This window comes from Neofelis nebulosa, chromosome 4 (genome assembly GCF_028018385.1).
Source record: "Neofelis nebulosa isolate mNeoNeb1 chromosome 4, mNeoNeb1.pri, whole genome shotgun sequence".
Taxonomy (NCBI): domain Eukaryota; kingdom Metazoa; phylum Chordata; class Mammalia; order Carnivora; family Felidae; genus Neofelis; species Neofelis nebulosa.
The window spans coordinates 78,149,916-78,174,435 of NC_080785.1; the positions used below are offsets into that span (position 1 = coordinate 78,149,916).

At 33.3% G+C, this 24,520-nt stretch overlaps 3 protein-coding genes across 7 annotated transcripts in view; 1 reads left to right on the top strand and 2 right to left on the bottom strand.

Annotated features, from left to right (window-relative positions):
- RUNDC3B (RUN domain containing 3B) overlaps nucleotides 1-24,520 on the bottom strand; it is a 150,426-nt gene that overhangs the window by 60,032 nt on the left and 65,874 nt on the right. For all 5 annotated transcript variants that reach the window (XM_058725217.1, XM_058725214.1, XM_058725219.1 and 2 more), the window contains 3 exons: nucleotides 22,019-22,104; nucleotides 11,601-11,690; nucleotides 9,459-9,539 (listed from right to left, as the gene is read on the bottom strand). In XM_058725217.1, the coding sequence (XP_058581200.1) occupies nucleotides 9,459-9,539; nucleotides 11,601-11,690; nucleotides 22,019-22,104 (257 nt within the window). The remainder of the gene's footprint in view (nucleotides 1-9,458; nucleotides 9,540-11,600; nucleotides 11,691-22,018; nucleotides 22,105-24,520) is intronic.
- LOC131508325 (small ubiquitin-related modifier 2-like) lies at nucleotides 16,845-18,724 on the bottom strand. Its single transcript, XM_058723448.1, has 2 exons — nucleotides 17,598-18,724; nucleotides 16,845-17,371 (listed from the first exon to the last, which is right to left on the bottom strand). The coding sequence occupies exons 1-2, from the start codon at nucleotides 17,682-17,684 to the stop codon at nucleotides 17,156-17,158; spliced, it is 303 nt and encodes a 100-aa protein (XP_058579431.1). The 5' UTR covers nucleotides 17,685-18,724; the 3' UTR covers nucleotides 16,845-17,155.
- The window catches only part of ABCB1 (ATP binding cassette subfamily B member 1), a 238,281-nt gene continuing 233,555 nt past the window's right edge, over nucleotides 19,795-24,520 (top strand). The window contains exon 1 of the mRNA XM_058725205.1: nucleotides 19,795-19,898. The gene's annotated coding sequence lies outside the window, so the exon portion shown is untranslated. The remainder of the gene's footprint in view (nucleotides 19,899-24,520) is intronic.

Sequence of the window (24,520 nt, forward strand, 5' to 3'; positions counted from 1 at the left end):
ACTACTATTCAACAAAGTATTGGAAATCCTAGGCAGAGCAATTAGATAAGAAAAAGAAATAAAAGACATTTGAATTGGAAAGGAAGAAGTAAAACTGTCACTATTTGCAGATGACATGATATATATATATATAAACCTTCAAGATGCCACCAATAAGCTGTTAGAATAAATGAATTCAGTCAACATGGAGACTACAAAATCAATATACAAAATAAGCTGTGTTTCTACATACTGATGACAAAATATCAAAGAGAAAATAAGAAGATAATCCCATTTATGTTTACATCAAAAGAATAAAATACCTTGCAAAAAATGTATCAAAGTGTTGAAAGATCTCTACAATGAAAACCGTAAGACACTAATGAAAGAAACTGAAAAAGGCACAAATAAATTTCAAGACATTCTTTCTGTGCTCATGAAATGGAAAAATTCATATTGTTAAGATGACCATACTATCCAAAGCAACCTAAGATTCAATGCAATCCTTATCAAAATTCAATGGCATTTTTCATAGAAGTAGAACAATCATAAAATCTACGTAATCACATACAGTGAGTAGCCAAAGCAATCCGGAGCAAGAAGAACAGACCTGAAAGCATCACACTTACTAATTTCAAAATACATTACAAATCAACAGCAATCAAAATAGAATGATACTGGAATAAACACAGATCAATGGAACAGAATAGAGTCCAAAAATAAACCCAAACATATTTAGTCAATTAATTTATGACAAAGGAGCCAAAAATATTCAATAGTTAAGAACAGTTTGGTCAATGAGTGGAGTGGAAAAAATTGATCAGCCACATGTGAAATAATAAAGTTGGACTCCCATTTACACATACCATACATAAAAATCAACTCAACAAAACAGATCAAAGACTTGAATGTAAAATCTGAAACTGTAAGACTCTAGAAGGAAACACAGAAAGTAAGCTCCTCGACACTAATCTTGACAATGATTTTCAGATTTGGGGCCAAAAACAATGGCAAATAAAAGCAAAAGCAAAAGTAAACAAATGGGCCAACATCAAATTAAAAGGCTTCTGCACAGTAGAAAAAAAAAATCAACAAAATTAAAAAACAACCTACTGAATAGGAGATAATATTTGCAAATCATAAATCTGATAAGGAGTTAATACCCAAAATATATAAAGAACTCAGAGAACTTCATAACAAAAAGATAAATAATCCAATTACAAATGGACTAAGGACATGAATAGACATTTCTCCAAAGAAGATATATGAAAGGGTCACAGGTACATGAAAAGATGGTCAACATCATTAGTCATTAGGGAAATGAGTATCAAAACCACAATGAGATACCATATCACACCTGTTAGAATGGCTATCATCAAAAAGATAAGAGATAACAAATGCTAGTGTGGATAGGGAGAAAAGGAAGCCCTTGTTCACTTTTGGTGAGATTGTAAATTTGATACAGTCACTATGGAAAACAGTGCTCCTCAAAAAATTAAAAATAGTACCATATGATCCAGAAATTCCACTTCTGGGAATATATCCAAAGAAAACAAAACACTATCTTGAAAAGATTTCTGCACCCTACATTCATAGCAGCACTATGTATAATAGTTGAGATATGGAAACAATCTATCCATCAGTAGATGAATGGATGGAAAAGACATGGTACAGGTATACAACAGAATATGAAATCTTGCCATTTGCAACACCATGGATGGACCCTGAAGGAAGGCATTGTGCTAATAAGTGAAATAAATCTGAGAAAGACAAATGCTATATGATTTCATTAATATGTAGAAAACACATACACACACAAACACACAAACTTATAGAAAAAGAGATTAGGTTTGTGGTTACCAGACACAGAGGGTAGAGGGAGGAAGAACTGAAGAAAGGGAAAGGGAATTGGAAGAAAGTGGTCAAAAGGTACAAACTTCCAGTTATAAAATAACTAAGTACTAAGGATGTAATATATAACATGATGACTAGAAATAACATTGCTGTATGAATATAGAAAGTTCACAGAATAAATCCTGAGTGGTGTTTACAAGTAGAATTTTTTTTTCCTTTTTTTTCTTTTCTTTTTATTGTATCTATATAAGAAGATGGATGTTAGCTGAACCTACTGTGGTAGTCATTCATTTCACAATGTATGGAAATCAAACCTTAATTCTGTATTCCTTAAACTTCTACAGTGATGTATACCGATTATTTCTCAATAAAAATTGAAAAAAAATCTATAAAACTGACAAAATGCTTTGGCAAGAATGATTTCAAGATTAAGCCAAAATAAAAGGCTATGAACACAAAAGGCAAAAGGTAACATAACAGAAATGAAAAGAGATTTTAAAAGATATTTAAAGAAATCTCTGAACATCATGACATGTTTTTTGTTTTATTTTAATATAATTTACCAAAACTGAATCAACAATAGAAAATCGTAATGATTAATAGGACTACCAATGAAATTAAAATAGTAATTTTTTTTTAATTTAAAAAGTAGAAAGCAAAGAGCAATAAGGAAGTTTCTTGTAAGGACAAGGAAGAAAATAAATACTTACATACAATGTTTCCAAGGTATACATTACCTCATTAATCCTCATGATAGCTCCATGAGGTATTGCTCTACTATTTAACAGATTCACCCAACAATGGAAGACAGTAAGAATAAGAGAAAAGTAGTTTGTTCAAGGTCGCCCTAGTAAGGAAAACTGGTATTCTATTACAAAATTTTAAAACAATTTTACATTGCCTCCCAACATTTCAATGACTAATAATACTACAGCTGTCTAAAAATGCTGAGTGGCTAAGAAGGTATATTGATGCCAGGTCATGAATGATCTATATGTTTTGCTAACACTTAGTTATTTTAGGCCATGGACAATGAAGAGCTGAAACTCACAAAAGTATCTCTTATTCTAAAGGACACAGTAGTTCTGCAATATTTTTGGCGGGAAAATGATACTTAAGAATTTCAGGAACATTCCAATATTTTGAAGAGCAAAATATTTTTAAAATTTTTATTGAGGCAATGATATAAAAGGAAAAATAGTTTTCCTTTACCAAAAACCTATATAATGCTTTATTATTTATAATTGTTAAACAGACTACAAATTCTTATCACTCACCTTCTTTATTCCTTTACCTCTAATAATTAAGCACTTATTTTTAATAAGGATATAAAAAGAAGGAAATAATGGACCATAAAATCTTCAGACCATTTATCTTGTTGAAATTTTAAAGTATCATCTCCTTCAGAGGGCTATTTTTAATCCTGTAGATGAGCATGACAAAAACTAGAAGATATTCATTTAATTTTCAAAACACCTACTTATTGCATGTCTATTCTTATGCTAAGTACTGTTAAAGCACTGAGATTTATTAAGTGTGAGTCAACGTAACAGTCTTTGCTTTCTCAGGGTTTACATTCCAGTAGGAGGAGATAAACAAATAATATACCACCTGTTAGATAGCAAGAGTCACTATGCAGAAAATAAAGGAGGGAAGAGGCATAGCATGGGTAGGAATATTATTTTAGGTAGGAAGTTCAATGAAGGCTTCATCAGTAAGGGGGTATTAAGCTGGCTTTTAGAGAAGAAGTGGGAAATAGACGTGTAAATATCTGAGTGATATTGCATTTGATAGGAAGGACAAAGGCCCTAATGCACAAGTGTGTCTGGTATGCTCAAGGAATTACAAAATGGCCAGGGTTACTGAAGCATGGTAAGTGGGAAGGCAGGTAGTAGGAGATAAGGTCAGAGAGGTACTGGAGGCCAGATCAAATAAGGACCTTGTCTTTTATTTTGAGTTACATGAAAGAAGCTGCTGGAAAAGATATGAGCAGAGGAATGAAATGATCTTTCATTTAAGAAAAATCAGTCTAGCTGTCTATGGAGAACTAACTATAGGAGTCAGAGGTGAAGGCTTGAAGACTTTTGCAAATTTCCAGGTTTGAATTAAGGAGGTAATAGCGGTGGTGCCAAAGGATTTGCTGGTGGATCCTATGTGGATTATGGCAGAGAAAGTTCAATGATGATACCAAAGTTTTTTTAGCATAAGCAGCCAGAATGACAGAACTACCATTCTTGGAATGGGAATGGCTAAAGGAAGAAAAGTTTGGGAGAGAAATAGGAGTTCTATTTTGTACATGCTCATTTGAGGTGCTTACTACACATCCAAGCGAAGATGGCAAGTTGGCAGCTGGATATATGAGTCTAGAGTTTAGGGCAATGTTCCAGGTAGAAGTGTACATCTGGGAAAGAGTAGCATAAAGATAATATTTAGAGCCACTAAACTGGAGAGTACAGACAGAAAAGATGATTTGGGACTGATCTCTAAAACAGTCCAACACTTAGAGGTTGGGGAGATGAGGAGAAACGGGGAAGGGGAGTGAGGACGGAGGAAAACTGGAAGAGCATGGTATCAAACAGTGCTCAAAGAAGGTCGAGACAGACAAGGAAATGATTAACCACTGGATTTGACAATGAGACACCACAGCTGACTCTGACAAGAGCACTTTCAGGGGTAAGTATTAAAGCTCAATTTGAATAGTTCAAGAGAGAATGGAGGCAGAACAAAACAAACCTGGGAACACAGTGTTATAATAAAGAAGAGGTGACTGACTGAGAAGTAGCTAGAAGTGACTATGGGGAAAGTTCCTCTGTTTAATTTTTAACATGGGGAAAATAACAACATGCATGTATGCTGTGAGGTGTGGGAAGATACTGAAAAGAGGGGAAATTAGGGGCATCTGGGTGGCTCAGTTGGTTAAGCATTCAACTCTTTGACTTCAGCTCAGGTCATGATCTCACAATTCATGAGTTCAAGCCCCACATTGGGCTCTGCACTGACAGCACAGAGCCTGTTTGGGATTCTGTCTTCCCCTCTCTCTGTCCCTCCTCTGCTTGCCCTCTATCTCTCAAAATAAATAAAATTAAGTAAAAAAATTAAAAAAAAAAAAGAAAAGAGGAAAAATTAATGGAAGAGGACAGAACTGTTGGGACAAAAACCTTAACCTAAGAGACAGGATGGGATGTAGTACACAGGTCAAAGAACTGGTCTTCCACAGGCACATGAAAAGATGTTCAACGTCGCTCCTTATCAGGGAAATACAAATCAAAACCACACTCAGATATCACCTCATGCCAGTCAGAGTGGCCAAAATGAACAAATCAGGAGACTACAGATGCTGGAGAGGATGTGGAGAAACGGGAACCCTCTTGCACTGTTGGTGGGAATGCAAATTGGTGCAGCTGCTCTGGAAAGCAGTGTGGAGGTTCCTCAGAAAATTAAAAATAGACCTACCCTATGACCCAGCAATAGCACTGCTAGGAATTTATTCAAGGCACACAGGAGTACTGATGCATAGGGGCACTTGTACCCCAATGTTTACAGCAGCACTCTCAACAATAGCCAAATTATGGAAAGAGCCTAAATGTCCATCAACTGATGAATGGATAAAGAAATTGTGGTTTATATACACAATGGAATACTACGTGGCAATGAGAAAGAATGAATATGGCCTTTTGTAGCAACGTGGATGGAACTGGAGAGTGTGATGCTAAGTGAAATAAGCCATACAGAGAAAGACAGATACCATATGGTTTCACTCTTATGTGGATCCTGAGAAACTTAACAGAAACTCATGGGGGAGGGGAAGGAAAAAAAAAAAAAAAAAAGAGGTTAGAGTGGGAGAGAGCCAAAGCATAAGAGACTGTTAAAAACTGAGAACAAACTGAGGGTTGATGGGGGGTGGGAGGGAGGGGAGGGTGGGTGATGGGTATTGAGGAGGGCACCTTTTGGGATGAGCACTGGGTGTTGTATGGAAACCAATTTGACAATAAATTTCATATATTTAAAAAAAAAAAAAAAAACAACCTGATTACAGCCTTGTGAAACCCTAAGCAGAGGACCTAGGTAAGCAATGCCTGGACCCCTGACTCATGGAAACTGTGAGATAATAAATATGTGTGGTATTAAGCTGCTAAAAAAATTAATAAAAAAAATAAAAATAAATAAAAATAAAAACTGAGAGCAAACTGAGGGTTGATGGGGGGTGGGAGGGAGGGGAGGGTGGGGGATGGGTATTGAGGAGGGCACCTTTTGGGATGAGCACTGGGTGTTGTATGGAAACCAATTTGACAATAAATTTCATATATTGGAAAAAAAAGTATAAAATTATAATAACATAAAAAAAAAAAGAACTGGTCTTCCATAGCAAAATGATTACTTTATTCCTATAAGAGGCAGAATGTATGGGATAGAATGTCTAAGAAGGGCAATTAACAGCATACATGAGTTAACAGTCTCTTTAAGTCAGCAATTTTGTTTGTAGAAATTTGCCTCTTTAAGGATATAGTCATGTTTAAGTACGAAGACTTAGCTATAAGAATGTTGATGGCAACATTATATTGAGAAGTACAAAACTGAAGGCATCATAAGACACTAACTATCATTAGCTACTGGACTTTTCAGGCCTAAAATCTATTTAAGAAAAAATGTTTAAAAGATGTTTAAAGTTTTATCAAGCAGTAACTCAGAAAAACTGAGTTTTCTCAATGATACACAACCTAAAAGCCAGTTTTAAATATGAAATCTATTTTAGGATGTTTTCTATTAACATATTTCATATATTTAGCTTCAGAAGGATAACACTTCATTTACAGAGACTAATAGCTAATAAACATTTTTTAAAAGTTCAGCTTCACCAGCAAATAAATGCAAATTAAAACAATAGGGAAAAAACCCCAATAGGGTATTATTTTCCACTTGTACAAGTGGCCACATTTTTAATACTTAGTTGGCAATGGTGGGAAGCAAGCAATCTCACCTATTGACTATACAAACTTAACTAGTATGGCCTCTTTGGAGTGCAATTTGATAGCATATTTCAAAAGCTTTAATAATACATGTGCTATTTATCCCAGAAATTTTACTTCCACTTTAACTTAAAGAAATAATCATGGTCTATATAAAAGATGTAGTTACAAGGTTATTAACTGCAGAAGTGCATACGACAGTGACAACTAACTTGAATGTATCCTAAAGGTCCAACAATAATTATGTAAAAATACTGTAAGATAATGAAATTCTATTCACTTAGGGAAATGATGTTGTGGAAGGATGGTTAATGACATGCAAGAATCTTCATTATACAGTATTAAGGGAAAGAAGTACTACATGTACATTATAATTCCATATTAAAGAAAAAGATAAGGCTGGAAAGCTACCCATCAAAATGTTAATGCCTCTAGCAGCTGCTTCTTAAAGGTAAGATTTTGAGTGACTTAAGTTTTCCTCTATCTACCTATCTTTATTTTCTAGTTTTTCTATAATGAATATGTATTACTTACCAAATAAATTTGAGTGGTGATGCACTCAGACCCACCATCAGAATGTATTACTTATCAAATAAATTAAAAGCAGGAATTTTGTTAAGTATATATTTTCACAGTTTCTTAAAATTAGAAACCTAATAAACGTTTTTTTTAATTTGTCTAATATAGGTATATTTTGTGGAAGCAACTGAATGTTTACAATATTGGTTCTTTATGATAATCAAGACTGTTTACATATTTCTAAAAAGAAGACCTCCATTATCAGTAATGCTAACTTATGTATGACAAGGTGGAATTGGTACTTCCCTTCTCATTTCAGTGTCCTTTTTATAATAAGATAGTAGAAATCCCTCATCGTATGAAGGACAGACATACAAGTTTGGATTAGTGCATCCAATAAAGCCAGTTGCATAAAAATGCGGACAAAAAGTGGTTAAGCAAGTTGGAGGCAGAGAGCATTTATCATTAAACTCATTCTGAGGGGACCACCTGAGAAAGTTCCATCATTGTATTTTTAAGTGTTGCAGTAATTACTATAGTCTCTTCTGTATGTAGGAGAGAAAAATTAGTATTCACATTCATCTTTATATTTTAAAGTCACTTCCTAAATCATTACAAATAGCCTTTCTACCTACTTGTCAATGGCCAAACTCCTATGTCCAGCTGTCATCTTGCTCTTTAATCCCAGACCTGTGGCCCACTCTGCACAAACTAGCTGTGTGTTTAGACAAGCTACTTAAGCTCTCTATGTTTCAGTTTTCTCATTTATAAAATTAGCTTTTGAGGATTAAATGAGTTAATAGAAGGAAAGCACTTTGAATAATGCCTGATATACAATAAGCATTCATTATTATTAGCATTCTTTCTACTAGTATTATTTTTGAACTACTGTCTTCAAAAATGTCCTGAAATCTATACCCAAAACAGTATAATTTTATGCCTGTTCAAAATTCTTGCTCTATTTGGTTTTTAGATGTAAAGTACTAGAATTATCACTTTCCCCAAGTGATCCACTTACTCAAGTTAGAAATCTTGGTACCATAAGACTGTGTTACTACTCCTTCACCACCTAAAGCATCTTCACACTCCTACCTCTCATATAGGGACTTCTCTCACTAGATGATGATTATCCTGGTGACAGGGACTATATTATTATTTTCAGAATTTCATGAATTGCCCTTACTGTTGACATCTGTGTATCCCTGGCAGCTGGGAAAGTTTCTTTCCTACTTTAGATCCCCAATAAATGCATCTTCCAGTGTGCGTGTGTGTGTATGTACATTACATATATACCTATAATACTCTCTTTCTGTTTCCCTTAAAGCTTTAGCTTGATCATAACACTTTTAAAGTATATAATCATTCTATTCAGGAAGCCAATTATGTAATCAGACCTTCAAAAAATTTACAGCTATCATCTGATTAATTTTCAATGCTGGTGAGATTGTAGGAAATTCTTAACTCTCATACAATACTAGTATTAAGATAAATTGGTAGAGACTCTTTTAAAAAGACACACTTTAAGAGCCATAAAATTTTTCATTGTAATTGCCTGAATAACTCTGTAAATTCACAGCAGAAACAAAAAGAAAACTGATTTGCAAAAACATTCATTATCCTTTCCTCTATAATGGAAAACAATCTGAATGATGAATTATAATTTTGAACTCTCAATGGACTATTATAGAGCTATCAAAGTTATTATTATAATGATGATAGCAACAGAAATACATGATGTTTTCTAAAAACTACGCTGAAATTACAACTATGTAAAAAGTTTAAACACATTGGGGTCTGCAAATGGAGTCCGTATTTTTGAATAATTTCTGATACTAAAATAAAAGCAATTTTAATCAGATGAATATATTACACAAGACATTAAACTATAAGTTAATATTTATTTTTTCTCTATCTTTTTTTTATTTTAGAGAGCACACACACGTAGGGATGAGGGGTAGAGGGAAAGAGAGAGAATCTTAAGCAGGCTCCACATTCACCACAGAGGCCAATGTGGGGCTCAATCCAACAACCCTGGGATCATGACCTAAGCTGAAATCAAGAGTTGGGCGTTCCACTGACTGAACCACCCAGGTGCCCCTAAATTAAGATTTCAATAACATATTTCAAAACGTCATATACCTCTGGGTAAACTTCAAATATGGTGTGTAGTCTATTACAGCAGGAAAGTTTCCATCCAATCCCTCTCCCTTGAGGCAGAAGCTAAGAAACAAATAAATATGTCACATAATACATCAAACCTTTAAATTGACATTAAGCATTATAAACAATCTCTGGTTCGAGACATTTGTTTCATCAAATTGTAGGTAAATTTTTTATTCATATTTTAGATGTTACTTGTTACAAATAAACACCTCAATAAAGATACTCTGCGTTCAATACCAATGACAAAGGACTGCACAATACACTCTAACCTGAATATATCATGCAAAAGAAAAATTTTCTGAGAAATCTGTTCAAACGTTATTTGACACTGTTTTAGTCTTCACTGGATTTTTTAAGACGTCATTAGAGGATTTTCAGATGAAGACTTGTTCATGTTTTCATACAAATTCTTAGATGCCGCTGACTATATTTTTAAAAGATTTAACTAATTAGAAGATGACAGTTTTTTAAACTATGAATAAGTGAAAGGGCCTGGGTCTTAGACCTAAAAAGAAAGCTAAAAAAAATCCTTTTGATCGTCAGTCAATCCTTTTTGAGGCCATGGCAACAGGAAAGATTGCTACTTGCCCAAAGTCATACTGGGAGTCACATAAAGCCAGTAAAAAAACCTCTAGACCTCTGGTCTCCCAATCTTGTAATCTTTGTTTTGTAGGATGGTATATCCAAAGGATAATAAAAAAGTGTTTAGTTTTATGGTCACTGTTATTAAAAAAGTACATCTACTAGGAACATAAACAAGAACATTTATAAGATGTAGGTGGATCTTTCAAAAAACAAATTATTCTATGAACTCCTATGTTCTGATTTCTTTGGGAAGTCTGCCTATTGAAATTCCATGTTTAAATGTTAATATCAAGAGTATCTTGGTATTGCTCCATACTTTTTCATGCTTGAATAAGGAGTGAGCCAAAGTGGCAATACTTTATAAGGGCTTTCCTTCATTTACAGAAATATTACTAATGTATCTTTAAGACATTTGCTTTCAGCTGATCATACAGTATCAATGGGTTACAATAAACCAAGAGTTCACATTCTTATCCCAAGTTTTCTTTTTGCACCAAAAAACAGAAATGTAAAGGATTCAGACAGAACCAGGTTCAGACAGAACAGGATGACAGGTGAAAAATTAATACACTTAGAAGGATCAAAAAGACAACCTCCATATGGCATCTATCATTTTTGTATTCTAAACAATTAAGCTAATAACCTAATACTACTTTATTAAATTTTAAACAGAGGAAAGTTATACTGACAAAATGAAAATATTTTGAAAAGGAAGTGATTTGCTAAAAAAAAAAAAAAAAAAGGTACCCTCAGTGGAAATGAGCAGCATTATATTTCTATTAAAGATCTAACAGTAGATTTTCATTTAAGTTTTATACTTATTTTGTTGACACTCTTGGATTTTAAGTGATATTTTTCAATAAAATTGTAATATTTCCATTAATCTTATGTTTGAATTGTTATAAACAAACTTTTTTTTTAGCATAATGTAAAATCTTCTATCAGTTAAAGAATACAAAAAGATACTTCCATGAATATATGAAAAACTTACATTTACATTTTTAGAACTTATACTCTTAGTCTGAAATCAATTCGTCTTGTTGATGATAGAAGCAAATATTAACAATATTTCTGATGGCCCAGATAACATAATATAAACACAAGATACCAAACACATTATGCCAGGAGTTTTTTATTTCAACACATGAAATCATGAAAATCTTTCTGGCTTTCCATCTACTTTCAGTGCATCTTTTCATTTTATAGCAGTAGCTGAAAAATACTAAGAGATAAGATCCAAAAACTTCCTTCAGGGCTACAAGGGTACATAATCTTTTGCTGGGGAAATATAGTCTAAGATTTGCCCAAACTACAGAACAAACATGTCAGTTAAATCCTTAACTTTGAGACAGTCTCTTTGCTGAGAGCAAACCCAGTTAGAAAGCTGATGTTACTGGAAAGGGAACGACATGAATCAAATATCAATATCCAGCTGTGTGCTTTACTTCTTATTAGCAAACCAAGAATAAAAGCTAAGTAGAAACTGGTATGAGGTAGAATAATTTAAAACCTGAATGCATTTAGACTGAGTACCTGAAATCAATGGCATTGAGTCCAAGCAGCATGCCAGCAAGCATATTTGCTTCCTCGCCCAAGACAATTGCTCCATCGTCATAAAATCGCCTATAAAATGAAACGGGTAAATATATAAATATTAAAAAAGACTGAAGTCTCTTCTGTAGAAATTATTTAGAAACCAAACTAAGGTATAAAGAACTAAATTTTATTTATCAAAATAAAAACTATTTGGATCAGCCAATTCTTGAAGATATTTAGGAAAAAAAAACAAAAAATGCCGCCATAAGAACAACGACAAAAAATTATTCTAAGTATTTCCACCACTTTTAAAAAGAACTTCCAAAGTAACTCTTTCAACTGGCCAAGACTGCCTACTCTGTTTCCCTAATAGCGAAGCAATATAAATGGAATCTGAAAGGTGGAAAATTCACATTTTTACTGGTCTAATTTTGAAATTCTGTAGATATTATTGTATACATAGAAAAAGACAAACACACATTGCTTTTCTGTAAGTACAAGAAAGTCCATCTATTAACTAAATGGAGAACTAGAGAGATGTGATCATTAGTAATTCATCCTAATCTTTTAACACTACAGGGTGTTTGCGTATGAAAAAGGAAGTATTCATTATCTCTGACAAAATAAATTATGAATCCACCTCTCTTAATTCTTGTAAAGCTTATTGTTTTGGTTAATGTCAGTTTTTAAAATACTACAATTTTATTTTAAAATATTTAAAATAAGTATTTTGAGAAAATATTATGATACGAGTCTATGGCCTTTTTCCACAAATAAGTACGATCATTGTATTTGCTTTCTTTTAAAAATAATACTGTGCAAAAACTAGTTTATGTTCAATAACCAGGCATCATTTGATTGTATTACCTATTTATATTAGATATAGACAGTGGACACCACTCTATAAGATCCCACCAACTAAAAGGAAATTTTAGTAATGGAATTTTAGTAAATTTTATTAAATTTTATTTCTTTATTTTATTTATTAAATAAAATTAATTTTATTTATTTAATTTATTTATTAAATAAAATTAAATAAAATTTATTTATTTATTAAATTAAATTATTCCATTTTAGTAAATGGAATTTGTCTTACTCTTTTTAGTCATGAGTTTAAGGCTGCAAAAAAATTTAATAAGCTCATAATCCCCCAATTTTGCATAGTTCATAGTTTAAACAATACTTTTACAAACATATCCTTTGATACTTCTTTAAAAAGCCCATGAAGCAAAGGTGGAAAGAACTATCATTAGTTTCAAATTTTCCATCAAGAAAAGTTAAGAATTAGGTTAAAACAATTTGCCCAAGCTCATGCAGATAAACTGCTCAAGGAAGAAACATAATTCTTCTTACTTTAAGTTCTATATATTTTCTTTTAAACCTTATCACTTCCTATAAAACAAAAATATTTAAAGAGAATTTAACCTATATTATAGTTCATAAGGAATTTTAAATGAGTGAAAAGTACAAAGGAAAATAAGAGACCTTCTGTCAGATACAAACAAATATGTGGGAAGACTTGCCTGGAATAGATGTTTTGTGTTTCCCTGGAAATATGGGAATTGCTTTTATTGATTTATGTAAAAAGAGAAAAACTAAAACTTCCAGCCTAATAGAGATTAACAAAATAAATGGAAAAAATTTCTACATACTTAAGGTTTTCCACAAAAAGGTAAAGATATTTAAATAAATTTATATACCTGAGATTTTGCCACTGTTCCAATAGCTAAAATGGCTGTTGACAAAATATTTTGACTCTGAAAAGACTTATGATTACAATGGCTCTAGAGCCCAAATTCTGTTGAACACATGCCTGAAAAAGAATTCTGGTTTTTGATAACTGGGAATCACCCATTATTCCTATTATTTCCCTATATAAGAAAAGGTCTTTTTTTTTTTTCTTTTTTCATTTTGAGTCCACCATGCTTAAAAGTACATTCTAAGAGTCAGATCAAAACTATTTCTGCTTATTCCTAATGTCAACATTGTGTTAGGGACTGCTGAAGAATACCAAAAACACACACATATCTCACCAGTTTCAGATATTTCTTAAAGTCTAAAGATCTTATACAATATTCTTTTGAGGAGTTCTTTGGCTTAAGTTTTACTAATAATTTTTTAAGTAAACCAATATAAGTGAAACACTTGCTATATGTGAAATAATTCCACTTAAATAAAACAATACCTGAAGTGGAATGCTGCATAGACCTCATTTATTATGAGTTTTTACTGAACCAGAGGGGATGGGAGGGCAAACGGTAGAGGAAGAGCTACTTAACGAGGTGTCCACTGTATGCTCAACATCTTCACTATTAATGCAAGCTAAGAAAAAAAGTATTTTTCATAAAATACACTTCTGAGATAACATTTAAAAAATAATTCAGTATTCAAAAAATACTGAGTTAAAGTGATCTGAACCGAAAAAGGTATTTTTATCATTTAATCAAAGACATTACTCACATGTATTAAAGAAGAAGCTGTCAGGAAAAATTAATTTTTTTATTCTCTTAATCAAATCAACATATCAGTTTTGACTGTAAATCTGATTGTTGTTATCAACCCTTTCAAAGACTTCAAAAAAACCTGTAAACATCTACATTTTATCTTATAGAAAAACTGGAGCATTAATAAAGTTTGCTTATATAACCTAAGTTATGTAACAAATGAACCAAGGGTAAATCCTAAATGACTAAATTCAATAATAGTAAGGTATACACTAAAAAAATTCCCTTTCATTGAAAATATTTTTTGTTCTAAAGAAAATAATTGTAGGAGAAGGACCTAACCAAAACCATAGAATGAATTGCTAAAATATATTATAAACACTGAAAGTACCAAGGTGAAAAAGATGTATTAAAACTTCAATTTAAAGCTTTATACATTAGATTGTATCCCTAAAGAAGTGTTACATGTTAGAAACAAAGAAAAATTATGAGCAACTACTGATATTACTGTATCTGGAGGAAAAGCTTCCACTGTAAAAATTTTTTTTCATGTTTATTTTGAGAGAGAGAGAGAGAGAGAGAGAGAGAGAGAATGAACAAGTGGGGAAGGAGCAGAGAAAGAATTCCAAACAGGCCTGTCACTGACAGTGCAGAGCCTGATGTGGGGCTTGATCTCATGAACTGTGAGATCATGACATGAGCCGAAATTAAGAGTTGGACGCTTAACCAACTGAGCCACCCAGGTGCCCTGCTTCCACTTTTTATTAGGTATACTCTTTCCAATCATTTGTTGACTACAAAAATATCAGAAACCAGAAAACCATTTAAAATAACACCCTAATAACAACCGTACTTTTTCTCTTATCATATATAATTTAACTCTCATTGAAATATATCCCTATAATTCTTTCTTTGGTGTTCATTCTGTAAAACTATTTGAAGGCCCTTCAGGTACTTCAATAACAAATACCCTTTGGACTGCATCCAAAGGAACCACCAGAGTATCATACTGATACTATATAATATCATGCTTCAAATTTTCCTTCTTTGAGAGTCAAAAGTTATTCTACACACTGAAAATGCAATACTAAAGCATGAGAAAGTTTCTCTTCAAAACCAAAGAAATTTCATTATCACATTCTTGCTCCCTTGCCCAGTTTAGTCTCTATGTATGAAATTTTAAGGGAGGAAGTTAGAAAAGTCTCCCTCATGACATCCAAAATAGATTATAGTATTATAAATAAATGTCATATTCCATTCAAAGACAAACTGAATCAGAATGAAACCTGACTAAAAAGTAAATCTCCAAATATCTTGCTAAGAATGTGAGATTCATTAATTATTTTATCAACAAATATAGAATAAGTTCCTACTATGTGGCAAGAACTGTGCCAGGTATGAAAGTTAAATAGTGGATGACCTAAGCATGGTCCCTCTCCATGAAGCTTACCATCTAGGGGAGGGGACAGGCAACAAACAAGAGAAGAAGGTAATTAGACTTGATAAGTAGGATAAGCAAATAAATAGGTTGTTGAAGTAGAGAAAAACTGAAGGAGAACTCAACTCTGAAGAAAATCACTATTAGGAAAGGCATTCTCAAGGGTTGAGCCTTTATGCCCAGAGAAGTCTGATCACACAGGGCTCTGTAGGCCATATAACATTAATAATAAATGTGAACATTTACTGAGTGCCAAGCACAGTTACAAATGCTTGATATGAATAAAATTCCTTAACTTTACCAGCACATATTATGCCAGGGAGGGATTAAGAACTTGTGTAAGACTCTACATATAGAAAGTGGTGAAACTAGGATTTGACTCCAAGAAATATGTTTGAAGAGAAACCATTCTAGACCCTAAGTGGGAATTAACAGAATCTTTTTAACATTTAAGAAGATTGGCTGGAAGATAAATGGCTAGTAGAAGGGGGAAAACTGGAAGCTCAATTAGGACACCAATAAGGGAGTGTAGACAAGAGATAAACAAGGTATTTATTACTGTAACCGTCATGGAGATTGAGGTAAATAGATCAAGATATATTTTGGAGAGAGGATTGACAAGACTTGATAATTAGGAATTATTATAGAAAATGAGGGAGAAAGAGAAATCAAACATGAATTTTAGATTCTGACTTGATCAACCATGTAGGTAGATTGTGAGACCACTTGTTAAGGAAGAGGTAAAGACGATTAGAGGGGAAAAAATCTGATCTAAATTCGCTAGCTAGAGATTTAAGTGTGGTGTCATGATCATACAGGTGGTATTTAAAGCCATTCTAAAAATTCTACGAAGACAGAAAGGAAAATGAATAGAGAATAAAGATCACACAATACAGGGCTAAGTCAGGAAATACTGATCTTTCAAAGTTGTGAAGAGCATGGAGAATGAGCTTCTTTTCACAGAGTCATTATTTTATCCCATTCCATCTTGATTTGATGTCAATCAAAATATACCACTGGATATTTAGTACAAAAAAAAAGGCAATATGCTAGTGCAAACACACCAGCTACTGCATGCAGAGTAAAGGAATGAGGAAGGGGAAAATGAAAGAATAAACTATCAACTAGTACTCAGGATGTGGTGGCACCAAACTGAGTTTTTTAATTTAAAAAAAATTTTTTTTAATGTTTTTATTTATTTTTGAAGGAGAGAGAGACAGAGCATGAGCTGGGGAGCAGAGAGAGAGGGAGACACAGAATTTGAAGCAGGCTCCAGGCTCTGAACTTTCAGCACAGAGCCTGATGCGGGGCTCGAATTCATGAACTGTGAAATCATGACCTGAGCCGAAGTTGGACGCACAACTCACTGAGCCACCCGGGCACCCCTTTCCTTTTTTTTTGAATGTTTACTCATTTTTGAGAGACAGCGTGTGAGTGAGGGGGCAGAGAGAAAGGGAGACACAGAATCCGAAGCAGGATCTAGGCTCTGAGCTGTCAGCACAGAGCCTGACACGGGGCTCAAACCCATGAACTGCGAGATCATGACCTGAGCTGAAGTCGGACACTTAATCGACTGAGCCACCCAGGCGCCCCATATTGAGTTTTTTAACACAGAATGTATTCTTGGTCTGTAGGAGCAGAGTTCTGGAACAAAGTGGCAGGTTCCTTCTTTAGTAGACACCTTCTGTCTGCTGCTGGAACACATCAGTTTTATCTTCCTCCTCTATTTCCAACTGTGTGGGTATGTCTGTTTCACTGGCTGGCTGTCTTTCAAATGAGAATCTGATCTGCCTTATAGACAAACCCTGTGGTTGACAGCAGGCTTCCATTAGTTTGCTAAGTGTTGTATGCCTCTTAATCTTTTTTTTATTTTTTATTTTTTTGATGTTTGTTTATTTTTGAGACGATGCGAGAGACAGAGTGCAAACAGCAGAGGGGCAGACAGAGGGAGATACAGAATCTGAAGCGGGCTCCAGGCTCTGAGCTGTCAGCACAGAATCTGACGCGGGGCTCGAACCCATGAACCTCGAGATCATGACCTGAGCTGAAGTCGGACGCTTAACCGACTGAACCACTCAGGCACCCTTACGCCTCTTAATCTTAACACTGCACCACAGAAGCATCCTGACCCAACACCTTCAAATTAATATGATCATTTTTCTCAGTCTTGACTCCTTCCTTGGGCTTTTCATTGACCATGGAGAATTTCAGAGTATCCTCCTCTGCCACTTCACAAAGGAGGTATCAGGTCCACACTGAATGAGCACAGAAGCAAGTACCAGTAGTGGCATAAGAAATACTTCATTTCTTTTTTATGACTGAATATCAGTCCACAGTATGGAATATATACTGTTTATTCATTTGCCAATTGATAGGACATTTGGGTTGTTACCATTTTTTGGTTATTATGAGTAATGCTGCGATGAATGTCCGTATATATGCTTTTTGTGAACATATTTTCAATTCTCTCGGAAATACATATACACATATATGCATATGTAGATATATATGTATAGATCTATACATAGATCTATAGATAGATACACACACACATACATATATGTATCCATATATATAGGAGTTATGTGCTGGGTCATGTGGTAAATCTATATTTAACTTTTTGAGAAACTTCCAGACTGGTTTTCAAAGGGGCTACATGATTTGTTTCCTTCTATCAATGTATGAGGATTTCAATTTTTCCAGCTCCTTGCCAATACTTGTTATTATTTGTTCTTTTGATTTTAGCCATCCTAGTGGATGAGCAGTAGTATCTCATTGTGTTTTTGATTTGCAATTCCCTGTTATTGATGTTGAGCATCTTTCATGTGTTTATTGGTCATTTGTACATCCTCTCTAGAAAAATGCCTATTCAGATTCTTTGCCCATTTTTAAATGTTTTGTTTTTGTTTTTATTACTAAGTTGTAGGAGTACTTTATACATATTTTAGATTGAAGTCCCTTATCAGACATTTAACTTTGCAAAAATTTCCTCCCATTCTTTGGATCATCTTTTCACTTTCTTGATGATATTCTTCAAAGCAAAAAGGTTTTAAGTTTGATTATGCCAATGTATCTACTTTTTCTTTTGTGGCTTGTGTATTTGCTATTATATCCGGGAAATTATTCCTAATCCAAGGTCAGGAAGATTTACATTTATGTTTTCTTCCAAGAGTTTTCATGGAAGTCTGATCCATTTTCAGTAATTTTTGTATATGAAATAAGGTAGTAGTACACAAGCAAGTTTTATTAATGTTTTTCATCTTAATAATATAAAATATAAATATTTTATTTATATTTTTATGAAATAAATTATTTTAAAATATTTAATATTTAATATATTTTAAATATATATATTTATAAAATATTTAATTATTATATTTTATAATTTAAACAGATTCAGATTCTAAGTCTTTCTTAGCTCTTGAAAGATATGGTAATTTTTCACTATTCTATCTACTTTTCTGTAAGTGGGAAAAGTATTTATCACCTCCTTTTTCACTTTGTGACAGCTCAGTTAATTTTTGAAGTTTTGTTTCATACTTCACTCCTTCCTTCTCTTATACCTACTATAGTATAAAAAAATTATTATTTCTTCTGAGTACAACTTTTGTCATAAATTAAGTACTGTGGTACAATTGTAAAGTAACAAACAGGTCTCTACAAAACTAATTTTATCTCTACTTCATATTTTCCATATTTGTTACTTCAAATTCTTACCAGAATGGTTTCAATCTTGTTTCAAGTATCACATTTGTGTTTTTTAGCTTAACTTTTCTAACTATTTTTCAGTCTGTGGGTAGGGAGACATTAAAACTTGGAACAAATTAATTCAGTTTCTACTTTACTTCTCTATTTCTCAGTCTTCCCAATAACCTACAAAAACAATTGCCCACCTTTTTTTTTTTACGCTTGGATTCTAATCTCAACTCTCTAACCTCCCAACTCTGGCTATTTCCCAGTAACCCCTCAATCCCTAAACCAGAAACCCTGCAAGGGTTGTTTCCAACTGCTAAGACATCCTCCATCTTAGCAAAAAACAAACAAACAAACAAACAAAAAAAAAAAACCAAAAAATAAAATCACTTGTATTTCTCTAACACTACAGAGCCATGTGATGTGCTCCTACAAGATAATTTACTATATTTCTGTTCCCCTACTTCTTCACCCAGTCTTATCCTTGGATTTTCACAGATTATTATTCTCAAGCTTGCCTATCTTAGCTCATGTAGCTCCTCCTTCTGTCCTGGGGTAAACACTTGCATCACCATTTTAAAGGACGTCATTACTCTTTATCTGTGAAGAGTAGAACAAGAAAAGAACACTTGATTCAGATACTCTCAAGATTCCTAAAGGACCAGAGATCATTTCTCATTGTTCTACAAGCACTTATGTCAGGGAGCATCCAGACAAAAGGTAAGGTATAACTATTCTTTCCAATAGTTTGCTTGCATTTCACAAAGCTAATCTTCCAAATAGGTATGTTTCAGCCAGAGGTTCACAATCAAATTTATTTATAATTAAGAAGTTTCTTTGGTTTGACTTCAGTAAAAAAAAAAAAAATAGCATAGTTTTGTTTTGCTTTTAAAAAGGAAGACTTTTTGCAACTGCATTTTTTAACTTCTAAGATGAGAATTCTGAAATAACACCCTCCTTCCTTTTCTGGAAATTAGAGCCATTGTATTAGCACTTAAATACTATGGGTGCGTATATTATATAAACATATATTTGCTTGCATATGTGTAGAAACATTTACTAAGCCATGTTTCTGTTTCAATAATGTATGCTTATATATTTTTACAAGAGTATTTTTACTTCATGGACTTTTTTAGAGACGAATCATTTCCTTTTTATCAAAAAAGACAGCTAACACCTAAGAACAAGCCAAAAAGCATTTCCCTTTAAATATTTGAACTACTCAGTCTAAAAATAATCTATTCAAGAACTATTTCTACTCCACTCATTTGTCTAAGAAGCAAGACTAACAACTTAGATTATCAATGCTTTAATTTCTATTCAGAAGACTATCATAACTTTAATGCAACTTTGCAAATGCACAGGAGATGATTATTGTGTAAACTTTATTTTGATTTCATTGATTTAGGATTTATAGGTTTGATCTATGAGATTCTTATACTACTTTTATCTTCAAAACCTTAGTATCCTCAATATTTAGTATCTTCCATAATTAAACTTATTTACTAGAAATAATAAATAGAAGTAACAAAATTTTCATTTCACAAAGTTCATCTCAAACATCTAAGAGTTCATCATTTCACTGCCCAAGGAATCGTACTGCAATAAAAGAATTCAGTAAGTATATATCAAACAATTATGTGACATGATGGAAGTGTTAGTGGTATGACAGTAATCATTTGATAGTAATAAGTATCAAATCAACATGTTGTACACCTTAAACTTCAAAATATGTCAATTATACCTAAGTAAAGTGAGAAAAAAACAAAGCAAAAATGTATCATAATAAATGCCCACATTTTCTCAAAATCCAAAATGCCAAATATTGCAACAGGACATGGAAATTAAGATTCCAGATATATGAGTTCTTTATATATGGCCCTAATTGCTCTATCAAAACTGGTTTATAGTTGTCACTCTTTTCTTCTCTTTCAGAAATATGATTTATGAGGTAGTAATATGTATGGTAATTTAGAAGTGCCTAAGGCAGTGTGGTCCAATAGAATGTTCTACATATGTGCTGTCCAGTTTGGTAGTCATTAGCTGCACATGCCTACTCAACACCTGAAATGTGACATGGCAACTGAAGAAGCGATTTGGTAATTTTATTTACTCTTAACTGACAGTAATTTACATGGTGGCATGTGGTTAGTGGCCACTGTATTGAATAGTACATGTTTAAGGTACTGAAAGTACTGAATATTTTCATTTACAAATACTTTTGAAATGCAGAAAATCATTTTTTTAACAACAGTTATAAGCATAGAGATTAGCAGACCAGAGTTTTATAGGCATGCCTGTTGTCCTAATATGAACCTTTTCTTTTATCATTGTAAAAAAGTAAAGTAACATGGCACAGTATGTCATCTCTTACGTGCATACAACCTAAGAAAAACAACACTAGTCTAGCCTGCCTTAAAAAGACAACTGAGCCATCACTAGTTATATGTATGAATTAAATGAAAGAAATAAAATAAGTGTAATATAGAAAGAGAAAGAATGCTATAGGAATCTGATGGTGAGATTTTTCTTCAAATTGGTCAGGGAAAAGCCTGTGGAGAGAATGAACTTCAACTATTAAAAGTGTGAGAAATAGAAATGATTCAGAAAGATACTCTAGGTATAATGTAAAGCGTGAAAAGATAAACCCAAGAAGATGCATGGTTAGCTGACAAATGGCATTTTCCTGAGAAGATAGTGGGTTTACCTGAGCAGTACAAAAAAGAGGAAATAAAATAGCTATGGACTTAAGAAAGGAATGAATCTTCATCTTATTCTTACTTCTAATCTTTAGGTGATTCTTTTAAATACATATTTGAAAATCAAAAAGACTTTTAAACCTGGTTGTTTTGAAGTCTCTCAGAGCTGTAGAGATGTATTCAGATAAATGTTTTTCCATGAGTGCTACTCTAATCCAGGCTCTACCCTAAAAGGAAGAAGAAAGAATCAAATGTGAAAAAAAAATTACAAGTTAAAAAAATATTTTGTCCACTGTCATCAAAAATATAAGCATTTTAATATGTAAAGAACAATTCAGTCAAAATATACATTTGATAAAGACTAAAAAATATTTAAGTAGATAAGAACAGGTAGGTTTTGATTATATAAAGTTTGGTTTTTTGTCATTTGTTTCTCTAAATATATAGGGTACCGTATGTCATACTAATTTTCTATCCGCTGAAGAGAGGTAACTATTAATATTGAGTTACTCGGGTCAGAGACTTTACGTAACTCTTTACTTCAATGCCCAAATCAACATGCTAATTAAAATGAGTCCCCTTATAAAACATGAAGAACAGAGTCCATTCTTTTTTTTTTTAAATGACCATTGCCACACCACTTGTTTAAGAAAACTTCCCACCTATCCTTCCAGAGGGAGGTTTTAGATAACTAATATTGAACCAAATTTCATTACGTACCATGCATCCAAATCATGAGTTACTGAGTTTGCACCCATAACATTCTAAAACTATTACCAAATATTTTAACTGGAAAAAACAAACTCAAAGTTACACAAAACCATATATTTTGGTAGAAAATCACATAAGCAGACAATTCTGACTAAATGTGAATAATTTAATTTTACTTTTGAAAGGGGTAGTATCATTCAATAGTTGAGACTAGCCAGTTTTGTTTTTGTTTTTTTTAATAATCCAAAGCATTTCTCCTGGACTCTGTTTAAAATTAAAGAATATAAGAGGTCACATTTGTAATGAGAATTCTTTAATTCGTTTGCTTTCATTTTCACGCAGCCCTCCCACCAGTCTCCAGAAAATCTATGAAGATTAATGAGACAGAAAATCAAAACAATGCAATGGCAGTTGAGAATAAAGGTGATGCTAATCATTATACATGATGGTCAATCACCTGGTATGGAGAAAAAAAGCATTTTTAAAAAAGTTTACTTATTTATTTTTGAGAGAGAGAGAGAGGGAGAGAGAGAGGGAGGGAGGGAGAGAGAGAGAGAGGGAGGGAGGGAGGGAGGGAGGGAGGGAGGATGAGCAAGCTGGGGAGGGACACAGAATCCAAGAAGGCTCCGTACTGTCAATATGAGAGGCCTGACACAGGGCCCAACTCACAAACCATGAGATCTGAACTCACTCACAAACCCTGAGATCATGACCTGAGCCAAAATCTTGAGATCATGACATGAGCCAAAATGGAGTCTGATGCTTAACCAACTGAGCCACCCAGGTGCCCAGAAAAAAACAAAAAAACAAAAAACACACACAACGTTCTTTAGAAATGTCTATACCTCTAGTGAATTCACCAAACCTCTGGATAGGAAAGATCAAAAAGGAGTCAATCTAGACAGTGCTAAAACCTGACCAACTAGAAGCAGCAGTATTGTGAAAAAAAGGAACGATATGAATGTGATTAGCAGGGCAGTCAACTTGTTCATCAAACTCAAAACCCCTTTTAGTTTGCCCAGGGCTCAGTCTATTATTCCTGCTGAGTAAGCCTTGGGGAACCTACAAATAGCAGTGGATGATCAGAACAAAAGGAAGGAAGAAGCAAGCCATTGGTCAGCAGTCTCAAGTTTCTCTCTTGAAATTTCCTTTGAAAGACACAGAGACTGGTAGTGGTAGTTTGAATCAAAAGGCTATGATTTCACCAGAGCAGAAGGTGGGAGAGTTGCCCGCCAGAGAAAGTTAGACACAGGAGACTGTGCTATTGCTAGATAAGAAATGTGGGGAAAGCCCTGCTTCCTGATTTAATTTCAATTCATGCAAAACTGGCCTGCACCTAATTTCCTGTCCTTGTATGTTTGTGGAATTCTCTATTATATTGTGATAATACACTGTGCTAATTTTAAGTTTCTTTTCTTTCAACAAAAGAACTTTAACTAGAACAGGAGATAAACAGACTTATAAAAGTTGTTGGGGCCATAAAGTGGGAAAGCCTTACAGCTTGGCTTAATTAATATATGCTTAGCTCTGGCTTAAGATACATTAAGATATTTATATACATTAAAATACTTAATCTTCTCAAGAATTGTGTGAGTTACAATACTAGCCCTACTTTACTCTATGAGGAAACAAAAAACAGACACATTGAGAAGACAGGAAACATCTCACCACCAAACCAACCAACCTAACTGAACTAAAATCTATACACTCTATACACTCTACCTCCTGTTTCAGGGGATAACCTATAATCATTTAAGAGAGTAAAAAGACAAATTACAGAGTAGATAAAGATATCTGCATTATATACATATGACAAAAAGCTCTCATTTATAAAATACAAATAATTCTTACAAATCTATAAGAATAACTCAACTAAAAATTGAGCTTGCAAGGGAAAGATTTTATAGATTCTACTTCTTTAGTGGGTACCAA

Bases quoted from the DNA above. Each gene is read 5' to 3' on its own strand.
- LOC131508325 (XM_058723448.1), bottom strand. From the start codon at position 17,684: ATGGTCAATGAAAAGCCCAAGGAAGGAGTCAAGACTGAGAAAAATGAT. The intron at 17,372-17,597 runs GTGCAGTGTTAA...AAATAAACAAAC, and splicing joins TGGGTCAGGATGCTTCTGTG to ATCAAAAAAATAAAAAATAA.